The sequence below is a fragment of the Sander lucioperca genome, chromosome 1, assembly GCF_008315115.2.
Source record: "Sander lucioperca isolate FBNREF2018 chromosome 1, SLUC_FBN_1.2, whole genome shotgun sequence".
Lineage (NCBI taxonomy): Eukaryota > Metazoa > Chordata > Actinopteri > Perciformes > Percidae > Sander > Sander lucioperca.
Genome location: NC_050173.1, coordinates 33,049,616 through 33,068,809, shown reverse-complemented (window position 1 = coordinate 33,068,809; position 19,194 = coordinate 33,049,616). Strand labels below are relative to the sequence as shown.

Below are 19,194 nucleotides of genomic sequence, written 5' to 3'. Positions count from 1 at the left end.
TAAAATATTAATTGTTGGCATGATTTTTTAAATCATCATTTAATATTACACATACACTATTGGTCAAAAGTTTCAGGGTCACTTACAAATTTCCATTCCAGTCCGTTATTGACAGAATGCCAGCTGATCTGAGTGGGTGGCTGATCTTTGATGCAATATCTACATTGCCCATTATCAGCAACCATTCATCCAAAGTTCCAAAGGCACATTCTGTTTACTAAGCCGATATCATTTTAAAAGGCTAACTGAGAAAACATTGGAGAACCCTTTTGCAATTATGTAAGCACATAATGTAATCTGAAAACTGCTGCCCTGGTTAAAAAAAAACAATGCAAATGATCTCAGCTGGTATTTTGTCTATAATGGAGTGGAATGGAAATTTCTAAGTGACCCCAAACCTTTGACCGGTAGTGTACATGTGGCACAGTAAATCTTTAGGATTATCTTTAAGACTATCTTTGTATGTTGCTATCTTAGTGACTACCTTACATATAGGCCAGTAAGCCTATCATCAGTGGGGATTTATATTTGCTAATAATATGTTGGAATTATGTTAAGACATTTTCATTTTTGAAAAAAAATTGACAATAATTTGAAGGCTCCCCTATAGTGACTCTGAGGAGCCCCTAGGGGCCCAGGACCCCCTGTTGAAGATCTCTGCTTTACAGGGTTAATTGGTTGTGTGTGTGATGAACTCTGGTTCAGGTAAGGGATGGTAGTAGGTCAAAGAGCTCCAGGGTTAGAGATGAGTTGGTGTCTTTTGCATGTTTTTGTGCATGTGTGTTCATACCTTGCTACATGGCATTATCCAGTAGGCAATGGCCAAGAAGGGCAAACCTACGGTGATCCCCAGCACTGTCCAGCACGTCACTCCAATGGACTGCTGCCTCATATCAGGCAGGTTCTCGTACCAGATAGTCAGCAGCTGCTGCTGACAGTTAGGATGGGCAACGAACTGCAGACAGGGAGACAGGGACAAGAAATTGAAATCAATGGGAAATAAAGGCAGAGGAGATGGGGACACAGGTCATGGAAGGAGAGAGAAGAGAAAGAAAGAGAGAGGACGGGGAGAGCAATAGACCTTTTTCACAGCAGACATGTTGACATGTCATAGTAGGAAAACACAGGTGTATTTAAAACCATTAATGATGGCTGCATTATACTTAGGAGAGGCCCTGGTATTGTGCATGCTGACTCACTGAAATAGCTCACTGGGACACTTGATGGAATTGAGCCATTGTTAAGGTTATCAATTTCAGCTGTGCTTTTCCTACTATGACAAGTCAAAATGTCTGCTGTGAAAAAGGTCCATTAACAAACCATAAGTTAAAGAGAAGAAAAATAAGGTGAAGCAATACTAATTTGCTTTTCTCATCTTCAGAAAACATTTGGAATTGTTTCTGATTGTTTTACAGACAGTTTGAGGGGTCGGTAAAATATTTACAGCAGCAGCACATTGAGCAAACATTGTGCCAGAACAATACTGGCAGCTACACTGAAATGGCCCGCTAGTCACAAAAAGGAAAAAGGCGGCTTATTTGACAGGCTGACTGCAGAGGCATTCAGTACTCATCTTGGGGTTCAATATTTAGCAAAACAATCCCTGTAAATAAACAACATATTGATTATGAAAATCTGATCTGACAAACTATCACACAAACAATAAATGCTGCTTATGGGTCCATGCATACCTAATAATGATCCAATAATCTATATGACACTCTGAAAGGGGTTGTGCCGCACTAGTACTAGTACTTGAGTACATTTACTGTAGCTGCTAATACATTCTGAATTTTACTTAGAAGTATATTTGTGAATGAAGGACTTTTACTTTAATGGAGCATTTGTACATTGTGGTGTTATACTTTTATCTATATCCTTAATACTTCTTCCACCACTGTATTATCCAGGACACACTCCAGGGACAAGAAAATAGTTAAGGATTAGGACAATGCACATTAATCAACATTTCTGTAAATGTGCCAGTGTTAGCCAGTCGGCTAATTTTCAACTATTGTCCTAATTACCTAGCATGCATGTCTTTATGGGGGGAAGAAACTGGAGCACTCAGAGGAAACCCACACAAACTCCACCCAGAAAGGCCCGGAACGACCTGGATTCGAAACCAGAACCTTCTTGCTGTGAGGCAGAAGTGCTAACCACTGAGCCACCGTGCTGCCTAGTATTTGTTTGGTGTTAGAACAAGGGGGTGTGGTACATTTCTTTTTTTTACATCTGGTAATTCAGTTTTTCTTACTGTAGTACTTACTTACTTAGTACATAGTGTTATTGGTGGTATTGTTTATTTTTTGTCCAACTTGTATCTTTTGACCAATATTTCCATTAATTTTGTCCCACCCCAACATCCTGTTTGGATTTTAATGCCAAAAGCATACAGAACACAAATTACAAGCTTTATACTTACATCTGGTATTTTCTTGTGCTTTTCAATTGCATCAATAAATTGATGTACAATTAAAATACTGTATTCATGAGGAGGGCTTCTAGTGGTCAGATATTCCTAAGTAGCTGAGTGTGCAGGCTGCTTTTCTATTTAGAGCACATCTATTGTGTATTCATTACGATAAAAAATATGTAATATTCACAACACGTTTGTATTCACGACTGCCACTTGGCTTCATTTAGAATGAAGAACAAATGTCAACAAGCAGGTTGTGAAATCAATTAAACACACAGTATGCAGAAAGAAAGCAGGCAGCAAATAAGAAACACTAAGTGGTTACATTTATTGCTGAAGCATGTCCACTTTATTAGATAAGGCTTGGTCTGGCATTTATCTGTTGCCGACTTTTCTCCAAGAAGGGAAGTGATAAATGAAAGCCACCACTGGTCTGTTGAAGAAGGAGAGGATGGATGTTTTTGTTCCAGCTGGAGGAAGGATGTGGACAATAGAGCAATCGATGCTCGATAGGAGGTCAACTAGTGTAACAATCAAACTCTGTATTTGTGTATTGTTCTTCGTGTTAGATTTGAACAACCTGCTCTCCCTCCATTTTTGTTAGCCTCTTGGTTTTCTCCCTCCATCAATCCATCCCATCCCTTCACTAATTATCCTCGGCCATCACATTCAGGGAGCATTAATCTGAGCTGACGATTGACAGCCTCTGATCCCATCCGCCGATCGAAACTCACATATGTACAATGTGTGTATGTGCACTCAATCATTTCTACATTCAGAAGGAAACCACACACAGCCATAACTCCCCCAGGGACACTGAATCGTAGTCAACATAATTCCCCACTGGTGTCCGGTGACCAGTCTATTAATCCAATGACCCATGACATAAACCCTGCCTGCGTCCAGCCACATTCCCTACACACATCCATGCTTCACCTGGTTGCCATGGTAATCTATCCCTACCTCTCTTCCTGCCTTCTGTGTAATTAGCTCCCTGAGTATTGGTCACGCTCTCTTGTACAGGATAAAAACACAGCTCGAACAGGCTGTACACACACAAACACTTACACAAACACGCCCAGCATGCACGCACACATACATACGCACAAACGCTAGGGATTTACCTGATTAGAGAAAACATGCAGCACATCAAGGTCAAATAGGCACGTGTGTGAGAGAGTGTGGTATGGTAAGGAGAAATGGGGAAAGGGCATTAAGTAAGAACACCTCTGGATTAGCTCAGTGAAATAGAGGCCAGCTTTTTGTTTACATGGGGCCCTTTGAGGCCACACGCATGAAAAAGACTACCATAGACACAATGTCACTTGTCTCTTATGATTTGCTGCACTATAATAAATGTCACAAAATCACTTCTACTACTGTATAAATTCAACTGAAACTACCACTAGTCCTTTACATACAGTAGATAGTTGATTCTTTGATTATTTGTTGGTCATCTTACCTTCTTGACTTCGTACTTGATGGCCAGTATGACACGGCTGAGGCAGGGTCGGTTGTAGGCGCTTGGAGGGCACTGGTCCACGTCACCATTCAGTATGGCCTCCACTTCCTCTGTGTTCCGACAAAGGTCCAACACACCCACCACAAAGTCCTTACACTGCATGGACAGCTTACGGTAGTCATTCTGACAGGGAGAGAGGGAAGATGGAATAAAGGACAGGAGGGGAGAGAAACTTTAGACTTTAAACAGAATTTAAACTTTGAGTAAATCATGTCAACGACTGGTTTCAGACAACGCAGCATCATTCAAATGTATAAATGTACGCAACATGAAAGATTCATCAAATTGTGCCTCCTTTGCTGTTAACTCTGCCTTATCTCATCGTCCTCTAGTTCTCCCTGTCTTTTTCTCTTTTGTTTTGCACATCTTCTCTGCACCTCAGATGTTCTCACATTATGCCTCAACAAAACCCTCTTTGTGTGTCCTGTTGTCACAAAGCAATAGCACAAGTTCGGTCAGGAAGACAATACTTTTGCTTTCTTATGCCTGTAGTTTTATTTCTCATGCATCTGCATTCAATCCTCTCACACATTCTCACTCATTATTCCTTGCGGCCCTGTCTGGAACTGTCAATTATGTTATCAGCTGTTGTCATCAGCTGGTCCCATCAGCTGATCTCATTTATCCAATAGCTCAGTGACACACCTATATTGTAAGCCTATAATCCTGCTGCTGCTCTGCCCATCTCCATTCGTTGAATTTGAACTGTGAAGATAGCCCTTACCAATCTCTTAAAATCTTAGTTTATATCAAGAACATAGGACCCTGGGAACGTAGGGATGACCCCAAAAATATTATCTTTTGTGACTTTGTGTACTTCTCATCCAAGTGTTGGAAAATGCTCAAAGTGGCAATTACCATTATCAAATGCCAAAATGTAATGGGGCTTTTACATGTACTTCTGGAATCCTGGAATGAATATAACTTTCCCACTTCACGACAATTCATAATTCCTGTCATGTCTTTCAACCCGCTCTCATCTTGTTCCTTCACAAATCCTTCTAGTTTCAACCCTTTGCCCCTCTGTCTTGTGGCCCCCACAGTTCACTTCTTCTCACCTGTTTTTCTTACACTACCTCCCCTCGCCCACCTGGCTTGTTTCTCACCATTTGGTCGAGCAGGTAAGCAGTCAGCAGATTGGAGCTTCTGGTAGGCTAAGAGTCCCTTGGGAGTGATTCTCATTATGCATTCACCACCGTGTTTGCTCTGTGTTCAATCATACTGTTACAGCGTGTTGATAATGCCCACTTTCATCCAGACTTTTACACAGGTATCCCCAGCAAAATCAGGAATCCAGCAATCAATTTAACATGGTGGGAAATTGCCTGTTCTGCCTTCACCTTCTTTTAGGGCACACTCTGTAAGCAGACAGTATGTACTGTATTTTGGTGCACCTACTGACCCTGAACATCATTTGCATTCTTCCAGTGTTTGACCCTTTTAGTGAGGGGGGAGGGGGGGGTGTAATCAGTTTTGTGAAGTCCCAGTGCGTTCGGCCTCTTAAAATACCAAACAGCTGTATATGTCATACATTTTAAAATCTGGCTCTTCAGGCTTGGCTTTATCATAGAAACAATAAATAAACTGAATGGCATGTTATATAGGGTTGGTCAAAAGGCTTATCACTATCTGCAAATTAAAAAGTAAATTCTGGGAATCAAGCAATTGCAGCAATCATTTATGGCCCACACAGGCATGCAGTATGTGAAAATCCAATCACAATTCAGGGTATGTGGTTTGCGCCTTGGGGGGCTGAGATAAAGGAAAGGGAATGATGTTGTGAGATTGAAAATGGAGACAGAGCAGTGTGAAGCAGAGTGAGAATGGTTACAGATGAGTGAACATAGGGGGACACAAGCCAAGCCTCAAACATGAAGGGGGGAGGGATTGAGGGAGGGAGGGAGATGTAAGATGGAGGGATGAGAAGAGGAGAGGGATACATAATAGATAAAACATTCACCGATCATAACATTTATATTGTTTATCTTCTCAAGGACAGTGAATTATGTACCAAATTTAATAGCAAACTATCCAAAGTGTTGAACCAACAGAAAGATGGACTGAAGCAACTGCTATTCTTAGAGGCTGCTCATGTGTCACAACATGAGCACACAAAGCACAAGAGAATGCCTGGACCAAGTACTTCCTGCTCTGACATGATTCCTCTATCTGGAGGCATGACCCACAGTATTAGGAGTTGCAGTAAGAAAATTACAATCTATAAAAACAGAAGACCATAGGTTGCTTTATGTAGCTGACTGTGTATCCTGTATTTACTGTATGTGCTTGTGAAAATCTCCAACGTCTTAAAGTTGAGTGCTGAGTAATGTTTCATTCAATCTATGTTGTTAGAACATCAAACCCAGAAAACAACAAGAAGCAAACACTGGTGTCATAATTAATAATGTAATCTATGCCCTAGCTTTTATTCACCATGTTTGGTTTCCCCATATGAAACAGGACTATCTCAGGCTATTGACACTTAAATATGTGATATCTGAACGTAATAAGAGGATGATGTGAAGAGGGGCGGGGAGACAAAGAGAGAAGACAGAGGGGTGATAATGAGATGTAAGTGAGACAGATGAGCTCCAACACAACTCTGGTCCCTTAGGTGAGCCCTTCTCATTAACTTGTCTGGAGACGGGGAACAGAATGACAATCAGAAAGGCTGGCTGACAAATACAAAGGTGGGCAGAAAGATTGAGGAATGGATGAATAAGGACAGAAATAAACAGAGAGTGGAGGAAAAAAATGCAGCAACACATGGGCAGACAAAGGAAGACAAATAAGCAGAGACATGGTGTGCTTTTCTCACATTGTCAAAAATGACCAATGCCATAGAGCCAGCAAAATGGCTTTTAACAGGTAATAACGATTCCTACTGCTTTGACAGCCTTACTGGTCAATTGGTGACAGTATACTTTTTGACCAACTACGTCTAAAATGTGGTTCGCTCCTTTTTTCCTCTGTGAGTCACTCTCATTTGTCGGTGAGTGTGCTGGTCTTGATATGCCAAGCCAACTGATTTGGGACAGGTGTACCAGCTGGCCAAGGAGGGAATCATTTCCCTTTCCATCTCAAACCACTACTTAAAGCTTGCCCAAACCTACCACACAGTGTAAGTGAATGGGCATGTTGAACCCCCGGCCTGAGCCAATCAACCTGCCTCAGGACAGATGATAGCACATCCAGGTAGGTTTGATTCCTAGTTACAAAATATTAGGACTTTTTAGGGGTACAATTTCGGGCTTAAGTTACAGAGACAATGTGGTGTGTGTGTGTGTGTGTGTGTGTGTGTGTGTGTGCTAGTATTTTCCCACCACCAGCCTCATTCTGGAAGTGAGGTTTGTTTTGGAAATTGCAGTATTTAGTATGCAATCTTCTCTTATCAGTAAAAGCACACAGAAAATATCTCATATTTTCCAGCAAACAATAAACTGCTCCACCTACAATTCTTATTTCACCACAACCTCAGGAGAGATTGCGTTGGTAATAGGTAGATCAGAAGAGTAATAAAAAGCTGGTAGTGCACTGAGAAATGTAGTCAATATCAGAATGTCTAAGCTGAAACATTTGCAGGAATGGATTGATAGATTTACAAATTTCCATTCAGCACCATGTCCCTATTCTGCCTTAATCTCATGAAAAATTAAGAAATCCCAAAAATGCCATTGAACATGAGAATGCAAGGTCCGTTACCATACTTAAAGGAGAATTCCGGTCGATTCCAACCCGTAGCTCTGTTGTTTGTAAATTAGGAGTACTGTCAGTAGCGAGAAAAACGAAACCAATCGGTGCTGCCTACACCGAGTTATCCTCCTGCTAGCGTTAGCACCCAACAGGCTTAAACAGGGCTTAAACAGGGCAAGTTTTAAACGTGTTTTTAGCCTCTAAACATGCTCGAAATGCCATTACAAGTGCTTAGCCATGTGCAGTTATTCCTTCCAAGAGAACACAGCGAATTTGACTGCAGTAGATGTGACAGAAAGCCATAAAAATTGTGTTAATCCATACCTCTGTTTATTTCCTGGTTTATGGTGAAGCCCACACTAGTCGAATGCCGATCTCATACAATCCAATATTCCAAAATGCATTTTTTCCACAAAAAAAACGATTTGCCGAGGTTCTTTCCATAGTAATGCGTATGTATCAACAAGCTGTAACCTGACACCACAGTGGAGCGAGCAGAGCTGCAGTTCAAGAGTTCAACAGCTAGGTAACCTAGCAACGGCAGCAGGGGGAGGAGCTCACAGAGCTGACAGACGGAGCTTGGAGTTAGATCAGGACTAATATGAGAAAATGGTTCCAGTTTGTGCCTTTCCAAATTGCGGCAACCAAATGAAGAGATATTTGAGCTTGAGCTTTCACCGTCTACCCCTCCGCAACCGGGAGATTTTACAGTTGTGGCTGGTTGCACGTGATGCGGGTACATGATGCTCGTGTGGATACTGTATCGCAATGACCACCGAGGAAGAAAGCCTGTGCTGTGAGGAATGGGATCTCATCCAGCCTGGTCTGGATGGGTCCCCAGATAACGGAAATTGTTTCGGCCATACAGAGAGGTTTCCCCATCTGATCTATAAGGATGTTCTGGAAGCGTTTTTTTTTTTGTCCTGAAAGTAAATTGGAAGAAGCGGCCTAAACCGGACGGACCTGATGGCCAGCTGTCTAATGAGTGAGTACAACAGGCTGTCGTGACTCTGTCCTAGCTTAGGTACATGTACATTTGTTGTAAATACACATTCAAAACACTAATCAAAACACACCTCTTCAGATTAGCTTTCCACATACAATAATCTTACATTTCTCACCTGATAGTTACTGTTTTTATTGTTTTTAATTGCTTCTAAATATGCTTGTTGTATGTGTTGGTTTTATTGCTTATCTGTTTTTAATGTGCTATATGTGCTGGTTTTTACTGTAAAGTGTCTTTGAGTACGATGAAAAGCCCTCTATAAATGAAATGTATTATTATTTATTATAAGTAAATGCATCACTTCTTTAGTGAAATAACCAAAGCTCACCCTTCCTCCCCCCCCCCGCCCCAGCCAATGCAGACTCGTGGCCTACCGGGTGATTCTGGAGTGGGTTCTGAGAGGAGAGCGCCTTGGCCGTGGCACCAGAAGAACTTTGCCTACCTGTGTTGTAGCAGTGATCAGACACCAGTACCCCTCCCCCACTGGAAGTTACACGGGATTCAAAGAGGCAGAGGACATTTTCTGAGTCTAATAATATGATTTCTAGTAATACTTGGTATTGCCATTACTAGGAATAAACAAAGCAATTGCACAGTTCTATTAGGAAAAAGTGTTGTACAAGTAAAGTAAATTGTAAGAATAAATAAATTGTAAGAATAAGTACATTGTACAGTTCTATAATATATTGCTGCACCTGTCTGTTATCAGTGGTTTTATAATATAACAGTACACATTACATTTGTGCTTTTGTGTCTTTACTTCAACAACAAAAAGGAAATTACAATATCACAATCTAGACACAATCAATGTAAAGTATGTACAGTGCAGTGTGTGGTTTTATACATAATCATGCTACACACAACTGTAAAATCTCCCGGTTGCGGAGGGGTAGACGGTGAAAGCTCAAGCTCAAATATCTCTTCATTTGGTTGCTGCAATTTGGAAAGGCACAAACTGGAACCATTTTCTCTTGTTAGTCCTGATCTAACTCCAAGCTCCGTCTGTCAGCTCTGTGAGCTCCTCCCCCTGCTGCCGTTGCTAGGTTGCTAGGAAAAAATGCATTTTGGAATATTGGATTGTATGAGATCGGCATTCGACTAGTGTGGGCTTCACTATAAACCAGGAATTAAACAGAGGTATGGATTAACACAACTTTTATGGCTTTCTGTCACATCTACTGCAGTCAAATTCGCTGTGTTCCCTTGGAAGGAATAACTGCACATGGCTAAGCTACGGTGGCCCTGAAGTGCAAATCACCACAGCAATTAGAGAAACGCAACAACAAATCATAAAACACAACGGCAAATAGGAAAACACAACAGAAAAAATGAAAACACGACAGCAAATATGAAAACACGACGGCAAATAGGAAAACACGACAGCAAATATGAAAACACGACGGCAAATAGGAAAACACGACGGCAAATAGGAAAACACGACGGCAAATAGGAAAACACGACGGCAAATATGAAAACACGACGGCAAATATGAAAACACGACAGCAAATAGGAAAACACGACAGCAAATAGGAAAACACGACGGCAAATAGAAAAACACGACGGCAAATATGAAAACACGACAGCAAATAGAAAAACACGACGGCAAATAGGAAAACACGACGGCAAATAGGAAAACACGACAGCAAATAGGAAAACACGACAGCAAATAGGAAAACACTTCAACAAATCACAAAACACAATGGCATTAACTTCTACCGGAAAAGGTAGGGCCTATCTAGCAGAGGACGGACCCTCCTGATTGGACAGACGCACTCTGTCTTTTGACAGGAAGGAGAGGTGAAAAAATAAAAGTGCCTCACTGTCTATGCTTTTAACAGATGGACTAGCCGTTTCTCATTTCAAAACACTGGACGAAATGGATGTGGAACTATGAACTGTGCTGTTGGTGAATCGGCGTCAGTCTGCTTGCAGGAGGAGAATATTCTGTCAGGAACTTTGCTCGCAACGTGCAAAGGTAGGTAACGTTACCGACACCGATAGGCTTTAATGTAAGCAATAGTTGTTTTGTCTTATTTATCCCATGTCAATAAATTAAAAACTCGTGGGAGTTCATGTTTGTACAGTAGTCATAACACTTACCGGTAAGGAGAATTGCAGTAGCTAACCGTTTACATTAGCTTGTAGTTTACTGCATGTATGCAACATTAGCTCATTGTCCAGTAGCTTCTAGCTTTCAGACAAATGCAGTGCAAAATATGATCAGCAACTACAAGGTAAACGCTACCAGCTAATGAGCTACCACAGGCAGTATGATATGCATTAAACTGCAAGTGAGAAAGGGTAAATAGTACTGTAAACACACAAGCTACAAGGCTACAACCAACATATGAAAAGTCAAAATACCTCCATTGATAAACACCCACTAATAGAGTAAAGGTGTGTTAAATGGTCAACAATTGTCAGTTAAGACCATGATGAAGAAACTACACCACTACACAGTTACATGAAGTACCTTCATGTTACAGTATGCTTAAATATACTTGTGATACAATTCTAATCTTACCAGGACAGGTTGGATAACTACTGGACTAACCTAATCTTACCAGGACAGGTTGGATAACTACTGGACTAACCTAATCTTTCTCCTTCTGTCTGCAGTCCGGAAGCAACACCATCATCGGGAGCTGAGTCTGATCGCCGCTTCATGTTGAATATACTTGTGTACAGTATATAGTAATGTTTGAATAAATGTTATAATAAAGATACACGTTTCATTAATGTCTTTTTAGAGCTTGTATACCTAACTAGTTATTAAAACAGGTGGCATCTGAATATAATTACTCAGTTAGAAGTTTCCTGTGTCCAGGTCATAATTTGATGGAAAAATAAACATTGAAAAACAGTTTATATTATATACACATCCAAAAACTTAAAAGACACAGACAAACTAGTTAATTTAATGCATTTATTTTTTGAATGGCAATCTCTAATATAGCAAATAATCTATTCAACATCTCTTTTGGCCTCTGTCTCCCTGCTTGTCTTTTGCTTTCCCTCTCCTCCTCATCTCTCCCTTCTGGTGACGCTAGTGCAGCCATGACGCTGAAGTTGGCATCCGATTCGCAGCTTCTGATTTGGCAGTTAAGGGGAACTTAAAACTGTTTTTTTAACCTCTTACTGTATTGAATGAGTGTTAGTCATTAAGGTAAATTTATAATTATGTCTAAAACACACTTTTAGATTTGTGAAAGCTTTATTGTCTTTATGAGAACACAATAAGTTTTTTTTCACATATAAACCACATTAGACTAGGTCTAGATCCACCTAGACTTGTCAAATCTGGACTACATTATCCCAGAGAGGCTAAGGAGTCTTAAAAACACAGTTTTGGATTTGTGAAAGCTTTATTCTATTTGTGAAAATGCCATAAAGGGAGATTTTACTGTTTTTTGCATATGTAGACCACATTGGACCAAGTCCACATCCAAAACCACAATACCTAAACTTGTCAAAACTGGACAAGAATTAACTCACTCTCTCCATGTCATTTATTATATCCATGAGCAGGTCTTCCCCTGTACTTGTGTAAACACGGTAACGCAAACTTGGTAATCTACAGTGGGCAATACAGCACCGTAAAGAAAAGACCTTTACGACAGCAGGTGTGGTGAAAATACTACCACTTTTGTCCAAAGTGGCCGCTAGAATTAACACAAACTGAAAGTTACATATAGCCACTTTAAGTCATAGAAAAAAATGTCTTCATGAATATAATGTGGAACTGCTGTGGACCTATCTCTGACAGCAACACATTTAGGATGTATTTGATCCTGTCAGAAGACACCATGGTGCACACTTTATCAGAGAGTGTGTCACAGCTGTCGAGGAAGTTTGACAGGTATTTCACAATCCTGTCCAGCTGGGTTTCATCATCAAAGAAGATCAGGACCCAGCGTTCCCCAGAAGTGGGGTTGCTCCTCACCTGAGACAATGGCCTATGAAGTATGAATTAAAAAAAATCTTAATAAATACTCAGTCCTGCCTCTTTTTCTGAGGAAAGGTGAGAAAACAACACTTATGTTGAAGGAGAAGGATTTGAAGAGTAAATTAAACCACTGGCAAATCTATGACGATATTTGGATTGATTTCCAAAAGGTAAAAATAACTTTTTCTACTTTTCTTTTGAAGTGAGAAGGAAGACCTGCTCATGGATATAAGAAATGACATGGAGAGACGTGGACTTGTACGTTGAACGTCAATTAGCAAAGGCCATGCTGTGGCAATAAAATAAAACAGTTTATTTAGCCTCTCTGGGATAATTTAGTCCTGATTTGACAAGTCTTAAGTATTGTGGTTTTGGATCTGGACCTGGTCCAATGTAGTCTATATGTGAAAAATACAGTAAAATCTCCCTTTATTGCATTTTCACAAATCTCAAACTGTGTTTTTAAGACTCCTTAGACTCTCTGGGATAATTTAGTAATCCTGATTTGACAAGTTTAGAAAAACGGTGAAATCTCCCTTTATTGTGTTCTCATAAAGACAATAAAGCTTTCACAAATCTAAAAGTGTGTTTTAGACATAATTAATAATTTACCTTAATGACTAACACTCATTCAATACAGTAAGAGGTTCAAAAAACGGAGGATCAGTCACTTAGCGATGTAAATTATGTTTCCCTGCTGAATCGGACAGTTTTAAGTTCCCCTTAAATTTCCCCTTAACTGCCGAATCGGAAGCTGCGAATCGGATGCCAACTTCAGCGTTGTAGTGCAGCCTCCATTTGTTCCTTAGTCCCTGTTAAAAGACAGCAAACACAAGAAAAAGATCTTTACCATTATAAATGCTATAACGGAATGTTATACTTGTTACATGGGAAACTACTCATACATTTTAGCTTTCATTTAACGTTGCTAGTGAAGATAACAAGGTGCAGCTTTACCTCCAATCCTGCAGCTACAACTGATAAACACACCAATTTCTAAATCTCTGCTAACATTACGCATATACAGTAACGGCTTACAAAAAGAGATGAAAATGCCACCGGACATTAAACTTTACGAACACAAATGGCATAAAAGACAGCAACACAGCTAGCTAGCTAACAGCCTAATGTTAAATGATAGGTTCAGTTAGCTTAACGTTAGCTCGGGGTGTATCTACCTAATTATAATAGCAATTTGTACCAGCATTAATGCGTAACGCTTGACATTGATGTAACACATTAACGGTGATAACAAATGTACGGCAAACACTAAATATACTTACATTTAAATGTTAATTGTACCATTAGCGATGCCGCTCCAACTCCCACTTAGGTCCGCCATTGTTGTTGTTTTTTTAACGAGCCGGCAAAGCCGCGCGCATAGGATTGTGGGTGATTTGGGAGCGCGAAAGACAGACAGTGCGTCTGTCCAATCAGGAGGGTCCGTCCACTGCTAGATAGGCCCTACCTTTTCCGGTAGAAGTTAATGCCGTTGTGTTTTGTGATTTATTGAAGTGTTTTCCTATTTGCCGTCGTGTTTTTCTATTTGCCGTCGTGTTTTCCTATTTGCCGTCGTGTTTTCATATTTTGCCGTCGTGTTTTCCTATTTGCTGTCGTGTTTTCCTATTTGCTGTCGTGTTTTTCTATTTGCTGTCGTGTTTTTCTATTTGCCGTCGTGTTTTCCTATTTGCCGTCGTGTTTTCATATTTGCCGTCGTGTTTTCCTATTTGCTGTTGTGTTTTCCTATTTGCCGTCGTGTTTTCATATTTTGCCGTCGTGTTTTCCTATTTGCTGTCGTGTTTTTATATTTGCCGTCGTGTTTTCCTATTTGCTGTCGTGTTTTTATATTTGCCGTCGTGTTTTCCTATTTGCGTCGTGTTTTCATATTTGCCGTTGTGTTTTGATATTTGCCGTCGTGTTTTCCTATTTGCCGTCGTGTTTTCCTATTTGCCGTCGTGTTTTCCTATTTGCCGTCGTGTTTTCCTATTTGCCGTCGTGTTTTCATATCTGCCGTCGTGTTTTCATATTTGCCGTCGTGTTTTCCTATTTGCCGTCGTGTTTTCATATTTGCCGTCGTGTTTTCCTATTTGCCGTCGTGTTTTTATATTTGCCGTCGTGTTTTCCTATTTGCCGTCGTGTTTTCATATTTGCCGTCGTGTTTTCCTATTTGCTGTCGTATTTTTCTATTTGCCGTCGTGTTTTCCTATTTGCTGTCGTGTTTTTATATTTGCCGTCGTGTTTTCCTATTTGCCGTCGTGTTTTCATATCTGCCGTCGTGTTTTCATATTTGCTGTCGTGTTTTCCTATTTGCTGTCGTGATTTGCCCTTCAGAGCCACCGTACTAAGCACTTGTAATGGCATTTCGAGCATGTTTAGAGGCTAAAAACACGTTTAAAACTTGCCCTGTTTAAGCCCTGTTTAAGCCTGTTGGGTGCTAACGCTAGCAGGAGGATAACTCGGTGTAGGCAGCATCGATTGGTTTCGTTTTTATCGCTACTGACAGTACTCCTAATTTACAAACAACAGAGCTACGGGTTGGAATCGACCGGAATTCTCCTTTAAAGGGATACTTTACCGATGTAGCATTAAGCTTTGTATCAGTAGAAACCCGGTAGTATTTTCGAATGACCGTGCTTCCCTCCCTCTAAAAGAAATTCACATTTCTACTACATAAGTGACCCAATTTAAAGATATATTCGTCTTTCCAACGGTGAAATATCCCTTTAAGGTGATACATTTACAGTATAGCTGTTTTATGATTCTATAATAATTAAATTAAATTGATTCTGTGCGTCTACCAGGCCAAGAGTGGCTATTCGAGAGCACCAGGAGAATTCCTGGTGGGCCGGTCTGTTTCTTTGGTTGCGAGCGTCGGTGTTCAGTTGTGGCAATGGGTTGAAATCATAGTTGAAAATCATAAATGCTGTCCCTAGGCTGCCTGCACTAGCAGCCCACTCTTTTTATTTTATTATTTTTTTCTTGCAGCCCACTGTTCTCTACATTCATGCAGTCCAATCGCAGAGTGCAGTCTGGTTAATGATGACATATTTATGTTTTGACTCCTACGACGGCAGCACCTCGCTAAAAACAAAAAAAACTTTGCTGAAAAGGAGACAATTAAAAAAGTAAAGCTCTAGAAAGTGACGCAGCCAGCTGTGCTAAACTAAGCAAATGAAGATGATGAGACGAGTAACGTAAGCTAAGCTAGTTAGGAGCAGTGCAGGATGCCAGCCGTTGTGCAAAACATAATACAACGTTGCCCGTAAACCACCGTTCATGTTTATGAATCAAAACTTTTCTTGTAGCTCCTCGGCAGCAGCCACTAGTCCAGTTTGCTGCTAACGGTGACAATGAAGAGCCAGTACCAAGCAGCAGCCATGAGCCCAGAACTCCAGAGTGGGCAGGTAGGACTGCCCATTGAGTGAATACTATGATTGAACTTGAATTAACATTAATGAAGAGTATTGTGTAGACCTGCTCTTACTGAAAAATGACCTGAGATAATAATGATGCCAGACGATTTGGCACTACATGAACAAAACTGACTTCACTTTATCAGAAAGCTTTGTAATAAGTGGAGATTTGTGCTGAGAATTTTGACAACTTTTAACATTTGATTTAGTGTCCGAAGCAGAGCCAGTAGTGTGCAAGGGATAGCTGCTGTCAGTGTGGAAGGCACATCTAAGCTGTTGCACCACAGTGTGCGAACAAGCAAACATGATTAGATTATGGTGTCATTAGAAAGCAATAAAGTGTATTTAATTCTTTATTTTTTTTTTATTTTTATTTTTTTATTTATTCTTTATTTCATTTCAAGGTTTGGATATCTGTGAACACTTGCACAGAAAACAGATTCTGATATTGTTGAACATTACATTGTGTTGTAGTAAAGAATACTGTTGTTAACTTTTCTAATAAATCTACATTGTGAAGCAACACTGTATTTGCACTGAATTGGAAATTATATTTTACAAAAATACACTGAATTGAAAACAAAGCTGTAGAGAACAGTGCGCTATTGCAGACTTATATAGGCTTACTAAGGTTTAAATTACATTATTTTAATAAAGTCAGTCGTAAAGTAAAATGGGCCGGTCTAAGGTATAAAACTCCAGGGCTGAAAATGAGTCCCACTCCGGCCCTGTTCCCTACACCACTCTGCCAAATCTTCTGTCAACCCTTTGTCCATCCATATGAAATAGTATGTGTGTTAATGTTTGGGCATTAAAATATCAATCAAAGATCTTGAGAAAATAAAAAAACACATCTTACCTTAAACTCTGTCTCGATGTTGGCCAGTCTTGCCAGTTCATTGCTGAGCTCGAGGGCGGTCAGCACAGGGTCTTCACTGCTGAGTGACAGGTAAGCTGCACTGGCCAGGCCCTTATATGCATTCATCCTGGAGCGTGAGTGACTGAACGAGTCTTGCTTCTGTTTCTCGATACATTCTGAACACTTACAGAAGTAGTCATGTGGCCTTTCTATGCGGGCCCCCTTCGTCAAAAGGATGTGGACAATCTCGTACTCCAGGCAGTGAGCAGCCAGGATGATGGGTGTGACGTCATGTGAAAAACGCGTTCCATCCTCGTCATAAGCGTAAAAGTCATCATCTCGCATCTCCTGCTCAAGAGGACTCAAAGCAAGTCGGAGTCCTCCGCCAAAAGCAGGGTGGGCGAGAATGGCTTCAACGATTCGAACATAACCCTTGGAGATAGCCAAAAGCAGGCCATCCCCGATCCTAGCCAAACCATCCTTCTTTAGAAGCAGCTCGGTCACTTCTAGGTGCTCATTGCCAACTGCCAGCTGCAAAGCATTCTGGCCCATGTAGTCCACACAATTATAGTTAAGCGTTTTGGACTCTTCCAGCATTTTGCGGACTACAGGAATGTTTCCGTATTCTGCAGCATCCAGAAAACGCTCCTCCTCTGCAGTGAGGGCTGAGCCACGTTCATTGAACATGTAGGCCGGGCCCCGCACTGCCTGGCGACGCCCCTTCTCTCTCAGTGTGGTGTGCCGGCGATGCATGGCCTCTACCCTGAAGACAGTAAAGAAGAGAGCAAACAGTGAGGAGAATCCAAGGATGGATCCAAGGAGACAAACAACGAATCAGAGGAACAAGTGATGCAGTGATGAGCAAGAGAGCAAATGAGGGAGGCAAGAGGAATAGACAGAATCATTAGTTACATCAAACTGACTATGATGTAACAAGGCAAACAAAGTTATTACTGTCTCCCCATGTCGATGTCCAAGGACTGGTCAAACCCGATCAGCCGTTCTTAAAGGAGAATTCCGGCCAATTTTTACGTTAATCTTGATCGCTATAGCTACGCGAGTACTTTCGATAGAAAAAACCCCGACCCGAATCAGTGCAGGTAACACGGAGAAGCTGCAGCTACATGTACAAGCGTCCCCTGAGCTAAAACGGCAGTGGTCGGGAAAGTTTTAGGGCGCAATTGTGTCTCTAAACAGACACAAAATGCAATTAATATGTCTGTGCAACATGAACAGGGCCCTTACGTGTCAACAAGATGCGTTTTCAACTCAGACATTGTTTAAATTCACATAACCTGGTCCTTGTCTCGATCCTGCCGATAGCTAGCTTGCCCTGCTAGCTGATAGCCGTTAGCCGCTAGCTGCCGTCCGGTGAGTGTATTCAGACAGGCTTCTGTGATAATCATCCCAATAACAATCCACGGAGTGGCGGTGGTGTTGCTATGTCCTCCAGAGGACAGGTCATGTCACGTCTTGAAGTTTATTCTCCCCTAAAAAAACAGTAGTGCGGTAGTAGCTGTTAGCTGCTAGCTGCCGTCCGGTGAGTATATTCAGCCAGGCTTCTGTGATAATCATCCCATTAACAACCCACGGAGCACCCGGTGGTCTGGTGGATGTCCTGGATAGGACAGATCATGCCTTCGCAGCGAAAGGTTTAGATTATTTCACTGCACTGTAGTGGTTATGACCACATCAGTGACTATGTAACTACATGGAAACGGGATAAACGATGTCTGTGGCTTGCACAGTAATAGTATTACTGAAGATTAGCTGTAGCATCGCGCTGTCTCCTGGGAATTCAGTTGTAGCAGGAAAAGGCAAACAGTAGTGTGCAGATTGGAGCGTAGTGTGTGAAGAGCGGAGTTGTTTATAAGGGAAGAAGCTTGGAGTAACGTAACTATGGAGAATATAGCAGATAAACAACACACGGGAGAGCCTTTTGAGTTTGATGGTCGTCCTTATTTATTCAAACCCGAGTATACAGACAAAGAACTTTTGTTGGAAAGAACAAGACAGACAGAGGGGAAACAGGCAGATGAACTTGCTGTTCCAAGCACAAGCTAAAGCTAGCCTTCAGTAACTGGAGGACATAGCAACACCATCGCCGTTCTGTGGATTATTATTGGGATGATTATCACAAAAGCCTGGCTGAATACACTCACCGGACGGCAGCTAGCAGCTAACGGCTATCTGGCTGTACACACTCACCGGAGGGCAGCTAGCAGCTAAAAGCTACTACCGCACTACTGTTTATTTTAGGGGGGAATAAACTTCAAGACATGACATGACCTGTCCTCTGGAGGACATAGCCACACCACCGCCGCTCCGTGGATTGT

General features: G+C 41.2%; 1 protein-coding gene across 1 annotated transcript in view; it reads right to left on the bottom strand.

The window, feature by feature from the left end:
• Nucleotides 1-19,194, bottom strand: part of LOC116052435 (short transient receptor potential channel 7) — a 63,223-nt gene that overhangs the window by 38,860 nt on the left and 5,169 nt on the right. The window contains exons 2-4 of the mRNA XM_031303151.2: nt 16,859-17,621; nt 3,882-4,064; nt 791-955 (exon numbers count right to left, since the gene is read on the bottom strand). Coding sequence (XP_031159011.1) covers nt 791-955; nt 3,882-4,064; nt 16,859-17,621 — 1,111 coding nt within the window. The remainder of the gene's footprint in view (nt 1-790; nt 956-3,881; nt 4,065-16,858; nt 17,622-19,194) is intronic.